The sequence below is a fragment of the Staurois parvus genome, unplaced genomic scaffold, assembly GCF_062004578.1.
Source record: "Staurois parvus isolate SC_StPar_1 unplaced genomic scaffold, SC_StPar_1.0 ptg000230l, whole genome shotgun sequence".
NCBI lineage: Eukaryota > Metazoa > Chordata > Amphibia > Anura > Ranidae > Staurois > Staurois parvus.
Genome location: NW_028318026.1, coordinates 5,144,138 through 5,160,223, shown reverse-complemented (window position 1 = coordinate 5,160,223; position 16,086 = coordinate 5,144,138). Strand labels below are relative to the sequence as shown.

The following is a 16,086-nucleotide window of genomic DNA, read 5'->3' as shown; positions in this document are numbered from 1 at the left end:
GTACACAATTTCTATAGCTGGTCTTACATTGTTTTGAGCAATAAGAAGAAACAACAATCCAAACAAGAAATGTTTGTAAGTCTATTCCATAAATGCTGCATACACAAGTTGCCTTTATCCAAAGCTTGAAGGACATTGTATACTTAACTAAAAAGTCAGTGTGCCAGGTACTCCAAAAACCAGCTAAAACTTTAGAAAAGGAATGACATTTTTCAGAAGTGTATGAAAATAAAATGAGATACTTCTGAAACATTTCAGGAAAAGACTGTAAGAAAATGAAGTATTAAGACACTTATCTGTTCAAGTGCATATGTATGAAATGGAATCTTATAATATTTGAAGGAAGACTGGAAGGAAAGTTGTAATCCCATAATATATTTAGACTGTTGTAATTTATCTTTTGGCAGAAATAGTGTATGTGTGCTGCCCTATCTATAATCAATAAGTAAAGTATGCAAATTATTGGGTTTATATGTTTATATGTATGTATGTATGTATGTATATATATATAGTCTTTCTGTCCTCTATGTGCATAAACAACATTTTAATTGAGATATATATATATATATATATATCTACAACTCTTCACAGTTAAGGCTTTACATTTAACATACTAGTATACCAGAAATCAGCAATAACATATCTACCCTCCAAGACATTTATACAGTTGTCACAAAGTCCAATTTGTTATAGTGAAATATTAATCTTTCCCTATGACAAATTAGTTACTTCAGTTTCCAAGTAAACTCAAAATAGTCAGGACTTGCAGTATCTTAGAGTGGCAAAAGGGTGGTAATACAAAAACAAACATTGGGTGGAGCATTAGACAAATTCAGGAATAGGAAGAAGGTAACGCCTTCTGGGCCACCTTCTGGGTCAGTATATTCAAATATTATGAATGTATTGTGTGCCAGTAGATAAAAGTGAAAGTCAGGTAGACAGGGGGATCCGATCGCAGCCCTCCGTCTGATCAGATCCAAGAACTGCACTCATCTAACTCCATCTGACCATCCAAGAGACTGCCTATCTTATCACACTCAAGAAACACAATTCCAGCCTGTCTAGATGCTAGTTTGTGAGAGCTTAACTCCAACTATCAATTGGCAGCCATCTTTGGTTTACCGGATACAGGGAGGGTAACTATAATATATATTCTAGTGATTCTGCTTGACTAGAATAATAAGCTTGTGGTTATTTTTCTTGTTGTAACCTAATTGTTCTCCTCATGATAACATAACCAATCAAATTATTATATATTAGTTTTAGTGTTAATATTATTATTATTATTTTGTTCTCGTGCCACATTAGCATACAGTTTTACGTAGTTTGACGCTTATTCCTTCTGCAACTGTTGAAATTCCGTAAAACACAGACTATTGTCTGATAGTTATTATTGGTTATTTTGTCTATGGGGAGAGATTAACTATCAAACTTATTCATCCTATATATATATATATATATATATATATATATATATCTACTGTATATGTAATCTTTGATACAGAAAATTTTATGAGAATTATCTGGGTGTCTATGTGCATCACAATCGGGCAATTATATTATGTGTTTGTATGTGACTTATTGTAATTATATATTACTTTATTTAATAATTTCAAGTCTATCGTGCTTTTAAAAAAGAATTTTGGTTGGCTAACCGTTAACTCAGAATTATGAATTAAGTCAGTTAAATTATTTTTTTTAATTATTTAATATTTGGAGGCACCTTTAACTGACTAAATTAATCGTACTGGAGTTTTCTGGCACAACATTTTGCATACAGGTATACACTACATCAGACCAAAATCAGAGGCAAATGAGAAGGAAAGAAGGACAGAGGAACTTTGTTCCAAAAGATAGACAGTCCCTCCAAAGCAGGGGCAGTTGGAAGCTTTGCTGATGAGTAAACAACCAGCTTCTTTCATCAAAGTGGCAAACTTGAAAGCTTTAAAAAAAGATCCTGATTGTTCGCTTGCTGACTCAGAAAGCAAAACATACACATGCTTTATTTCCAACACTGCTCAAAAAATTAAAGGAACACTTTTTAATCAGAGCATAGCATCAAGTCAATTAAACTCCTGGGATATTGATCTGGTCAGGTAAGTAGCAAAGGGGGTTGTTAATCAGTTTCAACTGCTTGTGTGTTAATGAAATTAACAACAGGTGCACTAGATGGGCAACAATGAGATGACTCCCAAAATAGGAATGGTTTTCCAGGTGGAGGCCACTAACATTTTCTCCCTACTCATCTTTTCTGACTGTTCAGTGTCAATACTGGTAGCATGAGGCGATACCTGGACCCTACAGAGGTTGCACAGGCAGTCCAACTCAATATGTGCCATTGCCAGAAGGTTTGCTGTGTCTCCCAGCAAACTCTCAAGAGCATGGAGGAGATTCCAGGAGACAGGGAGTTATTAAGGGAGAGCTGGACAGGGTCGTAGAAGGTCCTTAACCCATCAGCAGGAACGGTATCTACTCCTTTGTGCAAGGAGGAACAGGATGAGCACTGCCAGAGCCCTACAAAATAACCTCCAGCAGGCCACTGGCGTGAATGTCTCTGACCAAACAATCAGAAAAAGGCTTCCTGAGGATGACCTGGGGGCCCGATGTCCTCTAGTGGGCCCTGTGCTCACTGCCTGGCACCATAGAGCTCGATTGGCATTTTCCATTGAACACCAGAATTGGCAGGTCCGCCATTGGCGCCCAGTGCACATGGGACAGACATGAAAGGGTCTGGAAAGCTGTGGAGAATGTTATGTTGCTTGTAACATCATTCAGCATGACCGTTTTGGTGGTGGGTCAGTGATGGTCTGGGGAGGCATATCCATGATGGGATGTACAGACCTCTACAGGCTAGACAATTGTACCCTTACAGGTATTAAATATCGGGATTAAATCCTTGGACCCATTGTCAGACCCTACACTGGTGCAGTGGGTCCTGGGTTCCTACTGGTGCACGACATTGCCCGGCCTCGTGTGGCGATAGTATGCAGGTAGTTCCTGGAGGATGAAGGAATTGATACCATTGAATGGCCCCCACGCTCGCCTGACCTAAATCTAATAGAACATCTCTGGAATATCATGTTTCGGTCCATCTGATGCTGCCAGGTTGCACCTCAGGAGCTCAGTGATGCCCTGGTCCAGATCTGGCAGGAAATACCCCAGGACACCATCCGTCATCTCATTTGGAGCATGCCCCGATGTTTTCAGGCATGCATACAAGCATGTGGGGGCTATACAAACTACTGAATACCATTTTGAGTTGCTGCAATGAAATTTCAGCAAAATGGACTAGCCTGCTGCATAATTTTTTCACTTTGATTTTTGGGGTGTCTTTGAATACAGTCCTCTGTAGATTGATAAATTTAATTTCCATCAAACGATGGGGCATCCTTACGTTCCTAACACATTACACAGTCTGATGTGTTTTCAAAGTGTTCCTTTTATTTTTTTGAGCAGAGTATTTACCTTATCTATTATTTCTTAGTCTTGATCATAACAAATAAAAATAAGTTTTGTAAAACAGAATTGTGCATTCCCTTTAGGTAGTTAGGACCACTGCTTTGTCATTGACACAGGCAGCCAGAACCCTAACAGACATGAAATTGAACAAAATACCCAATGGGGTTGATTTACTAAAACTGGAGAGTGCAAAATCTGCTGCAGCTCTGCATAGTAACCAATCAGCTTCCAGGTTTTTTGTCGAAGCCTAATTCAACAAGCTAAAGTTGGCTACTGTGAACAGCTGCTCCAGATTTTGCACTCTCCATTTTTAGTAAACCAACCCCATTGACTTCAGTCATCCACATTTACTTACTTATTTGAATCCTTTTCCTCAAAAATAGGATTTTCAGTTCCTGCCAAGCCATTCTTGTTTGTACTGGAAATGATTGCTGGATTATTTGTTCCAGTTTTGCTCTGTGTTGTTGATGAGTGAGCTCCCGTGTCATCTAAAAATACAGTTAAAATAATTAAAGATCACCTGTAATAATGTATTGGGAAGCAACTGTTCTCTGAGATTTAAGAACCATGTTTATATGAAGGCACATAGCCTTTAGAAGCCCTAATATCATATCATTACAATGTGCAGTGTGTTATATATTCTGGACTGGTGAGCTCTGGACAACGTGCTGTATTTCACTCTGTAAGTTGTGCTGTATGTTACATTTTATGGGCTGCTGTGCTCTGTTGATTGTGCTGTACATTACATAGTCTCTCCAACTGTACTCTGCATTGAACAATAAATGTTGTGTTACACATTACGTACTCAAATGCCTGCACCCTGTATGCTTAATGTTCACAGAAGTTTTTGTATCACCAGAAATTATTCAGGAATGGGTAATTTCATCACAGGACACTCTATTGTTTGCATAGATAGCCATCTTCCTTCATCACCAGCCTACTCATGTATCCACCACCAGTAACCTAATATATTGTCATATCAACCATCAGCCCCTAATATAGTTTTAACCCTGACCAGAGCACCAAAATAATACTTGCAGAAACTACTACCTTGGAAGCCCCCTTGATGAAGCTAAAAGCATCCTTCCAATACAGCACCTTTTGTCATATTAATGCCCAAATGTTTTCAGTTGCCTTTGTGGTATTGGCAGCAAAAGGACGCTGGCTTCATGGGCACTGTTGTGTAAATTCACAAACTAAGAATTCCTATTAATATATCTAGGACACAACATCATAAATGGTTGATTTGTTTGCCTTTGAGGATCAGGAAGAATTTTTATTCCCCTGTTAAAGCAAATTGAACCATGCTTTCCAAAGTTTTTTTTGCCTTCCTTTGTATTAAACACAGGTTTAGAGCTCTGAGGATGGTAAGTTATTTTTTTTCTGTTTTAATTTTTTTTAAGCCCAGTCAACCATCTAACTCAGGGGACTACTTGTAAAGTTGGAGGTGTGGTAGGGAGCAAGAGCCGCATAAGCTGATGCCTCCACTGTAGTGATGGCTCATGTTCCAGGCAGAGTAATGCCAACTGTACTCCACCTCTTATCCCAGCTAAAGATCTCCAAAGTGGTGCCAGCAGCAGGAAAGAAGAGATATTCAGGTCAGTGTGAAGCAATACACTGGGCATTATAGTATAGGGCTGCTTTCACACTGATGTGCTGCGGTTTACCCACACCATGGGTGCAGTACAATGCACAAGCAGCCTTTTTGCAGGTTTGCTGTACTTATCCATAGATTTCTATTATATCCTGCGGATTTAGTGCACTTTCTGAAAACACACCAAAACTCCTGAATGCGGGAGTTTTGGTGAGCTTTAGGAAAGTGCAACACACCTGCAGGATGTAATAGAAGTCTACAGCAAAGCACAGCTTACCCAAGAAAGTCATAGATGCACTGTGCTGCACCCACAGTGCAGGTAAACCTCAGCACATCAGTGTGAAAGCAGCCTTATAGGGGGCTCAGAACAGTAAGGGCTAATTTAAATTTGCAGTTTGTGGAGCGGAGAAATCCGATAGTTAAAATGTGTTTTTACCACTCCTGCCCCAACCACACCCACTTTGGCTGCAGTGGCCATGGGTGTACACATGTAGCAGCCGCAGCAGGAGTTCTACACCCTGTCATGGTTGGTGTAGCACCTGCCAAGCATGGCCCATTCAAGTGAATGAGGCTGCTCTGCAAGTACCCTGCAACCTTGTGCAGTACAGCAAACAAGGGGTTAAAGAAGGCAGCGTTGTGTTGCTTTCTCACAACCTGCTTTAACCCCTTTGACCCCGCAGTAACATGCAGTTGTGGGGTACGTGCAGGGTGGCCCCAGTTACTTGAATGGGTTGTGATTGGTAGGCAGTAGCACCCACCAAAAGCAACAGGGGGTTTAATCCCTGCTGTGGCATGTGTACACCTTTGGCTGATGTCTCAGCAGCTAAAGGGGATAGGGATTGCGGGTGGAAAAACCGCAACTCAACCTCAAGGTTTTACTCCCCAATATTACGTGTGAATGAGCCACTGTCGAATGCAACTAAAGGCTCATCCACAACTGCAGCAGGCACTGCTGCTCCTCTGAAAAGTGAGAGTGTTTGACAGGTGGTGAGGAAGTGATATGTTGCCTCCTCATCACCCGATTTAAACCCATGATTGCCGTGCAATGCACACGATTGCTACACGGTAGTACGGTTTAAATCAGGTGCGAGGAGGTGACATTGCGTCCTGGGGTCTTTGACTCCCATGTTGTTCAGGTAGATCTCCACCCAGTGGCGTGCCTAGGAGTGTGCGGGCCGCACCGGGTGACACCATCACAGGGGGTGCAGGAGCAGGATGCCGGCACAGTGACAGCTGCCCCTACCCCGGTGTAGCAGTAAAATAAGTATCCCCTGAAGATACTGCGCATGTGCCAGTTTCAGGCCGAAGAAGGCGATCGCCGGCTCTGTGCTAAAGTTGGAGATCGGCTTCTTCAGCCTAAAACCGGCACTTACGCAGTTGCTTCAGGGGATACATATCTTCAAGGGATACTTATTTTGCCGCTACACTGGCACCGCTCCTTCCTCTCTGGAGGGGTGACACCACGTGTTACCGCACCGGGTGACACCAACTCTAGGGACACCTTTGTCTCCACCTCTTTAAGGTTGCCTACCTCTGATCTAACTGAAGTGTAATTAGCGAATTAAATGTTATTTAACCCCTTCACGCCTAAGGGTTTAAACAAATCTAAATGCCTAAGCACTATTTTACAATGTTGACATGTGTTAGTAAAACCGTACATATCATCACAACTACTTTGTACATCCAGGTGAATTATACCTTGGTTTTTTTCAGGACAAATTGGGCTTTCATTTGGTAGTAAATGGTAATTGATATCTCCTGATTTTTTTTTATTATCAAAGGAAAACTGGCCCAAAATAGTAAAAAAAAATTTTTTTTTAATTTAGCTGTGTGTTTCTTGTTATTACCATAACCTTCCACCAAAAAACAACCCAAAATAAATTCTCCAGCTCTTGACGATCACAGAGATACCATATATGTGTATGTTATTTGTTGTTTGTACCCGTAGTACAGCCCAGAAACAATAGTGCGCATTTTGTTTTTGTCTTTTTTTTTTTTACCTAAAACACACTGACACTGACATTGACACTAGCTGACACTGATACCAATTTTTTTTTAATCCTGACCTTTGATCCTGACCTTTTGACCTTGACCCAAATATTAACCCTGGCACTGAACTAGATCAAACCTTGATCTAGGTATTTTTCCTTTATTTTTTCTTTTATTTTTTTAATATTTATTTATTTATCTTTTTTTTTTTTAACAAACTTTTTTTTCTCTATGCCAGGAGTTAGAGAGATACAATGTATCTCTCTTCTCCATTCATAGAGACAGAAAAAAACAAGGGGACCGGGCTGCACAGTGACTGATCACTGTGATAGCCAATCAGAGGCTATCACAGCGATCATGTGACCTGGAATCCTTAGAACAGAACCCCGGGCTCTCAGTGCCACCGCGGTCTTTGTGCTGGGAGTGCGCAGTGCGGTGCGCTCCCAGCACAAAGACAGGTATGCAAATATGCGGCCCCACGGAAAATAAGCCCACTTCCGTGAGGCCACATATTTGTGTGACGTCGGCGTCAAGGGGTTAAAGTGGTTATAAAGACTCAAGGTTTATGCATTCATGCTTCATTCTATGCATGAAGTTAAAAAAAAAACCTTCTCTGTGCAGCATCCCCCAGCCCCTCTAATACTTACCTAAGCCCCCTGTCGATCCAGCGATGTGCACTAGAGTCTCGGCTATCGCTGGACTCCTTCTCCTCACTAGTGGCGGGTGTCACAACCCGCGGCCGCCGCCACCAACAGGCGACAATCGCACAGCCGCGACTAACAGTAATACGTCACGCCCACGGCGTCAGACCCCAGACCTTCTCACCAAACTCGTGACCGAAGGGCCGGCCGATCCAAAACCACGGTGTGATGCGCGTAACAAGGCCCCACCCAGCTGCACCCTACACAGCGATTGCCCAGATAATGGTCTACAATCGGTGCCTACAGCCTGAATGCGCTTGTTACTGGGTCGGGTTAGTTACGCAACTAACCCTCTACTGCCACCACCACTTTTGTTGGAGACTGGGAAACTCCCGTTATCAAATATACACTATAATGATTGAAATATTGATCTATATAGCACGGCCCGCGGACCTACTATACAGAGATATACAAACAGTAGCGTCTCTTCAAAGGCAGGGATTCGTGAATTGCAAGTAAGCGCTTAGAAACAGTTTAACACTTTCAGAAAGAAAGATTTATTTCTAACAGGGTCAAACAGATGCAAATAAATAGTTACAAAGATGTCACAAAAATATATATATATGTATATAAAGACACAGCAAACATAGAATAGAGAGGAATACAGGGTAAGTTACTTGCCTTGCCTGGTTTTAGCAAATTCAAGATGCAGAGCAGAAAGGTTCTTTGATCTCCTCTGTTACGATGTTACCTCGGAGATCTCTGTGTGTGTGTGTGTGTGTGTGTGTGTGTTAAAAAACGTTCACTCTCTCTCTAGGCTTGTCTTTTTTAAAAGTCCCTCACAAAGGGAGGGGGGGCTCTGACTACACCTTTTGGGAGTGGTCATTGGGAGATTTTAAACTGAAACTGCCAGCTCATGTCCCATGATATGAAACATATGTTTGACCTGAGGAATGTTCAGTTCTCGGGTCAGGTTGATAAGGTGTGGGGCTTACATAGCTTTGGGTGACCAAAATGACACGTCCGCAGACAGGCTGGCTCCACTTCTCATGTCTTAGCCTGGTTGTTCCACATCATCTGCCAGGAGATAAAGTCTGCCTCACAGGAACGCAAGGGGGGGGGGGATGTGAGGAATGATTCAAGGAATACCTCAAATACAACAAGGTAAAGGAGAACTCTGCTTCCAGCTGGATGAGCTAGTTTGCTACAGCGGGGCTAACTCCCTTTCCTCAGAGGGGCGGGGCTAATTATGTCACTTCCTGTTTGTCCGAGCCTGTATTTGAAGCACATCTGTGTTCTTGAACACATTGGTTTTAAAGTGCCCACACAAGGTATACCTGTAAGTGCAATTATATGTGTATTTTAACTACAATAAACAGTATAAAGCTATGGAAGCTTCCCTTTGATTATTCCCATTGCATATCTTGGGTGGTGGAGGAGAAAGTGGACTTTCCTTACCATTGAGAGGATCCCATTGCAATGGATGACCTATTAGTGGAAGGCTGAGGAGCAGGAAGGACAAAAGCAGACAAGGGCGCACTCTCATCGTGCATTACCATGGTACACCACGTATTTATTGTGTAAACAAATAGATGTATACTCACAAACCAAAGGAAATTAAAAGCAGAATATGCAGTCCGCAATGACAGTCAATACAATTCTGTGCCCTTAATAGGGATAAGCTGATGCGTTTCGGAAGATGAACCCCCTTCCTCAGAACTAAAAGGAGCAGGAAGACCTCACCTAATCAAGGGGGTGAACATATTGCGGTGACTGCAGTTTTGGAGGGGGAGCACAAGTGGCAGCATGGATCACTTGTCACATTATTATTTGGCACTACGCTTATCACCAATTCAACAACTTTTCTGTAGGATGTGGAAGGTGTTTTGTAGTATGGGGACATTGCCTATCCAATGACAAGGAATGAACTGGTTTAACATCTGGACATTGTTTCTGTATGTATGGGCATTTGTGCACAATTTGAAAGGGGGAGGTGCATTGTAGTACCATGCTACATAATTTTTTTAATATTTAGCTGATGTGTTGTTTTTTTATATTTTTATATATACTCAGTTGATGTGTTGTTTGGCATATAAATTGGTTCACCTAGCATATACATATTCACAGGTGGGGGAGGTGCACTATAGCATGTCCACCATAGTCATACACAATTTGTGGTGTTTTTATTATTATTATACAGGATTTATATAGTGCCAACAGTTTGCTCAGTGCTTTACAATACAACGGGAGACAATACAGCAACAATACAGTTCAATACAAGAGGGTTAGGAGGGCCCTGCTCCTTGGAGCTTACAATCTAAGAGTGACTGTAGTTGCTTGTAGGTAGAGTTGTTCACATATACACTTTCCCAGCAAGAGGGTAGGTGTTTGGCAGCACATTCACATGGACACTTTATTGTGGTTTCTAAGAAGGAGCACGATTGGCAGCGCAGCATTTATTTAATTTCCCTCTCCAAGACAGCAACAGGAGCCATTGGCCCTGCTGCTGTCAATCACAGCCAATGAGCCAATGTGAAGAGAGGGGGGCAAGCTGCAGCTTCGTGTAAAAATGGACACACGGAGAGTGGCTTGGGAGTGCGCTTGGGTGCTCCCATAGCAAGCTGCTTGCTGTGGGGGCACCCGACAGGAGGGAGGGGCCAGGAGTGCCTTAGGGGACACAAGAAGAGGAGGATTTGGGCTGCTCTGTGAAAAACCATTACACAAAGCAGGTAAGTATAGACATGTTTGTTATTTTTTTTAATTTAAGCCTTTAGAATCACTTTAACTTTAGTTAGAAAATGAAAACTCAGCAACAATGTGTTGCATAATATTGCACATTGTTCTTTTGTTCATTATGTAAGCCTTTTGTAGATGATCTCATGTAATTGTTCTGACATCATAATATGTGCAGTCATGCTGGCATCACAGGTATGACTCTGTTATGTTTATTTATATTGCCAATACATGGGGACATTTATTACTAAAGAAACTTTTTTTCAGACCCTGCTAATTGGCCATTGTGTGCTCCCTCCGACTTTTGAGGCCAGCTGATAAATACTAGGATAATGAATAGCCAGGGCCAAAGATTTTCTCTTTCATGGTGGCAGTAGCAAAACTACTGTGTATACAGTATCTTCTGTGCTACAATTTTTTTCTGTCCCTCACACAATATAATCTCCAGATCAGTTGCAATTTTTTTTATAGATTTGGCCACCACAAAGAATGGTCATATATGCTGCATATTAAGCCAACTACAGGCAAAAAAGACAAATGTTTGATTTCCTTATGGATGGCAGATAACATGCACCCAGCAAAAAACTGTATTGGCTTGCATGTTTCTTTGTAGTATTGATTTCAGTTACCATCAAGGGCACTACCTGCACTGAGTGTGTTTGCTCTTCTTGTGCTTCCCACCACCCCAAATCAGGTCCCACCCAAGTCTAGCCTTAAGCTCCGTACGCACGATGAGAATCTCGGATGAATGATCTTCTGTTTTTCTTTCCATGCTAGTGTCATATCAATAATAAAAAGGTTACTAAAGTTACGAAAATTCTTGTATTTGTATTCTTTATTTAGGATAAAAACTGTACTTATTAAACAAAAATTGTGCAACCTGGTATTGTACAAGAACATTTTTTGTGCTTGTCCCTTTGAATAATTTTGGACAAAAGCTGTATACTAACGATCAGATTATAATAAGTTCGCTTTGAAAATTGTATTTTTTTGTACGATTCTCTGATCGTGTGTACTAGGCTTTACAGTATGAGCATACATTCATTGCATAATTGTGTTAGGGGCACTAGACTGTAAGCTCCTTTTGGGCAGCGACTGATATGAACTACTCAATATAGTCTGCACAGCTCAGTGGAAAAAGTGTAGTGCTATATAAAATAAGAAAGATAACAAAAATAAAATAAATACATAAATAAATCTGTCAGGTAAGTTTTCAAACAGCGCAATCCGATTCTCCATTTTATTTTCCCAGGACAGAACAGACCATTAAAATTTGATTGATGTATGGGTAACAGAACTATTTATCCTCTGACCCAAATTTGTAAGTCAGCCCTACAGAGGTTTTGCAAGAGACCATGCGTAACTGTAGCATGAACGAGCTAAGCTACATCCCAGCACACATATCATTCTAATAGAACAACTTGACATTATGTGTTTGTTACTGCAGCTACACAATGGCAATGTTTGTATTTTGATTTACATTTTGCCGTTCATGGTAAAATCTGCATCACTTTAAACTCTTTTGCAGTTTTAACAGCACTTTTGTAATTGTTGTCATGTTTTATCCCCGGCAGCCTGCTTTTCCATTCAAAAATGCATTTGTAACTCAGTAAGTAGTCATAATGACACTATGATCTTTACAATTCAAAAAAGCAAGCCACTAAATATTTTATAAAATGTCTTTAATATTTTATGATGTCCCATATTGTCATGGGAACCAATTAAAAAGTGTTTATCATTTTCTGCCTATGCGTCATTGCTTTATGAACTTTCAATAATGACAAGAAAGAATAAAAAACAAGCTGTGAGAAATATGAAGACAGAAAGATGAAAAGAACAGCAGGAAGCCCAGGAAAGTAATGTTGTGCTAAAAACATTGAAGAAGGGACCCCCAACATGGTTGCAGTCAAGTGTTAGGAGAGTTAAACAAATGTTTCCTAAATCAATAAAGACTTAATTAGGTTTACATTGTTCTATTGAAGCAAAGTATATAAAATTGACCTGAAATATAGCCTACACATAAGATATAACCATTTTGCTGTAAAGGAACTATAACCCCCAACATCTAATGGGGTATTTTTACTGCAATTCACAGGGGCATTCTACACTATAAATTTCAGGCAATATTATGTTTAACAGTCATTAGTCGTTACATTGTTGTGATGCCGGAGCCTGCAGAGAACTCCATTTTATGTATACTGTTGTTATTTTGTTGGTTTTGTTAATAAAAGCATGCATTTAAATCCTCAGATTCACAGTCTTTTCATACCCTGGATAACCAGACTCTGCATACTATAGACATTTAGAAAAAGCCAGAAGAGGTTGATGGAACATAGTGTCATAACTAACAAAATCTTAAATTTTAACTTTCCAGTTCCCTAATATTTACTAGAAAACAGGATCAAAATCAGCCATTTTTATGGACATCTTCAGGAATGCTTTAAGTTAAATTACCATATGAATGTGTAAGGGTGCTGAGCAGAGAGGGTCAAGAGTAGTGATTCTGTAAACTTCCTGTGTGTGATCTTCTGGAATTGGTATCTCTGTGTAGAATGGAGCCAGGTGTAGGCTCCAGTTCAGCTTCAAGGAAGGAATACCTAAGGCATCCCCAATGCTGTATTTGTTAATGCTGCTGTAAACAGTCATGTGATCGGTCAACCTGGGATTGGATGGCCCCTGGAGGAGAGCTTGTTGACCTTCCCATTTGAGATGGAAATTTCTTAGCCTTTATGCAATGTGATGAATACCTCTGAGGGTCACCTTAAGTATCTGTAATGTTATAGATAGTTCCTCATTTGGATTATTTGACAAGGTAGAGCAGGTAAATAATTATTTTTGACTTGTTTGCTTTAGTAAAATGTTAAAAAATGTACCAAACCTATGTGCTACTTCTTATATTAATCATTCTGAGATTTCTTCTTTGGTCTTTAAATACCCCATGGAGAGGTTTTTCCTTTCTAATATTGTGTGAGGACATCTAATTTTGCTAGACTATTTTTAGAAATATTCAGAACTCCTTACACAACCAAATAAATTATCTTATAGTATCATTACCATGCTCACATTTTAGTTGAAGAGCACAGTGTGTTGGATTCTTTCCATTTTAAATATCATACTGTATGCGATAACTAGAGATGAGCGAATCGAACATGACGAAGTGGAATTCGTTCCGAAGATTTGGAAAAATTCTATTCGCGACGAATCCGAAGATTAGCAAACTTCGGATGCACGAATCGAATTTTCAAAATAATGGCGGCGACATGTGTGGCCACGGAGAAAATGGACAGAGAAGATGGGGCGGGGATCTCTGGGAAGGCGCGCAGACAAGGCGCGCTGACCCATAATGCATTCATGACATGTGATCGCATTAGCCAATCAGCAGCCAGCCAGCACTATAAATCGCGGCCATCTTAGAATTCTCCATTAGCCTCCGGTCATTCAAGAGAGACAGACCTGTCTGTATTAAGGGACAGAGTTAGGGCCACAGAGACTTTAGGGCCACAGAATCGTTACTCAGGGACACAGAATCGTTACTCAGGGACACAGAATCATTACTTAGGGCCACAGCTATCAAAGAATCGAAAATTTAAAGTGACATACACCCTTTTTTTTTTTTGGTGGCTGTCGTGCACAGTTGGTGCTGCAGTTTGCCGATTGTGCAAAATAAACTGACTTTCTGCTTCACAACCACTATTGTACGTTCAAAGAGTTAAATCCATTTACACGCCGGCTGGTGGTAATATTTTTTGGGTGATTAGTGCATTCCAGTGACACAAACGTACAGTTTCCAGCCAACGGCAAGCTGCAATTGACCGATTGTGCTAAATAAACTGACTTTCTGCTTCGCAGCCACTATTGTACGTTCAAAGAGTTAGATCCATTTACACGCCGGGTGGCGGTAATATTTTTTGGGTGATTAGTGCATTCCAGTGACATAAACGTACAGTTTCCAGCCAACGGCAAGCTGCAATTGACCGATTGTGCTAAATAAACTGACTTTCTGCTTCACAACCACTATTGTACGTTCAAAGAGTTAAATCCATTTACACGCCGGCTGGCGGTAATATTTTTTGGGTGATTAGTGCATTCCAGTGACAGAAACGTACAGTTTCCAGCCAACGGCAAGCTGCAATTGACCGATTGTGCTAAATAAACTGACTTTCTGCTTCACAACCACTATTGTACGTTCAAAGAGTTAGATCCATTTACACGCCGGGTGGCGGTAATATTTTTGGGTGATTAGTGCATTCCAGTGACATAAACGTACAGTTTCCAGCCAACGGCAAGCTGCAATTGACCGATTGTGCTAAATAAACTGACTTTCTGCTTCACAACCACTATTGTACGTTCAAAGAGTTAGATCCATTTACACGCCGGGTGGCGGTAATATTTTTTGGGTGATTAGTGCATTCCAGTGACATAAATGTACAGTTTCCAGCCAACGGCAAGCTGCAATTGACCGATTGTGCTAAATAAACTGACTTTCTGCTTCACAACCACTATTGTACGTTCAAAGAGTTAAATCCATTTACACGCCGGGTGGCGGTAATATTTTTTGGGTGATTAGTGCATTCCAGTGACATAAACGTACAGTTTCCAGCCAACGGCAAGCTGCAATTGACCGATTGTGCTAAATAAACTGACTTTCTGCTTCACAACCACTATTGTACGTTCAAAGAGTTAGATCCATTTACACGCCGGGTGGCGATAATATTTTTTGGGTGATTAGTGCATTCCAGTGACATAAACGTACAGTTTCCAGCCAACGGCAAGCTGCAATTGACCGATTGTGCTAAATAAACTGACTTTCTGCTTCACAACCACTATTGTACGTTCAAAGAGTTAGATCCATTTACACGCCGGGTGGCGGTAATATTTTTTGGGTGATTAGTGCATTCCAGTGACATAAACGTACAGTTTCCAGCCAACGGCAAGCTGCAATTGACCGATTGTGCTAAATAAACTGACTTTCTGCTTCACAACCACTATTGTACGTTCAAAGAGTTAAATCCATTTACACGCCGGCTGGCGGTAATATTTTTTGGGTGATTAGTGCATTCCAGTGACAGAAACGTACAGTTTCCAGCCAACGGCAAGCTGCAATTGACCGATTGTGTACAATAAACTGACTTTCTGCTTCACAACCACTATTGTACATTCAAAGAGTTAGATCCATTTACACGCCGGGTGGCGGTAATATTTTTTGGGTGATTAGTGCATTCCAGTGACATAAACGTACAGTTTCCAGCCAACGGCAAGCTGCAATTGACCGATTGTGCTAAATAAACTGACTTTCTGCTTCACAACCACTATTGTACGTTCAAAGAGTTAGATCCATTTACACGCCGGGTGGCGGTAATATTTTTTGGGTGATTAGTGCATTCCAGTGACATAAACGTACAGTTTCCAGCCAACGGCAAGCTGCAATTGACCGATTGTGCTAAATAAACTGACTTTCTGCTTCACAACCACTATTGTACGTTCAAAGAGTTAGATCCATTTACACGCCGGGTGGCGGTAATATTTTTTGGGTGATTAGTGCATTCCAGTGACATAAACGTACAGTTTCCAGCCAACGGCAAGCTGCAATTGACCGATTGTGCTAAATAAACTGACTTTCTGCTTCACAACCACTATTGTACGTTCAAAGAGTTAGATCCATTTACACGC

At 40.9% G+C, this 16,086-nt stretch overlaps 1 protein-coding gene across 1 annotated transcript in view; it reads right to left on the bottom strand.

The window, feature by feature from the left end:
* The window catches only part of CNGB3 (cyclic nucleotide gated channel subunit beta 3), a 209,217-nt gene that overhangs the window by 154,867 nt on the left and 38,264 nt on the right, over positions 1-16,086 (bottom strand). The window contains exon 3 of the mRNA XM_089679736.1: positions 3,815-3,947. Within this exon, the coding sequence (XP_089535862.1) occupies positions 3,815-3,947 (133 nt within the window). The remainder of the gene's footprint in view (positions 1-3,814; positions 3,948-16,086) is intronic.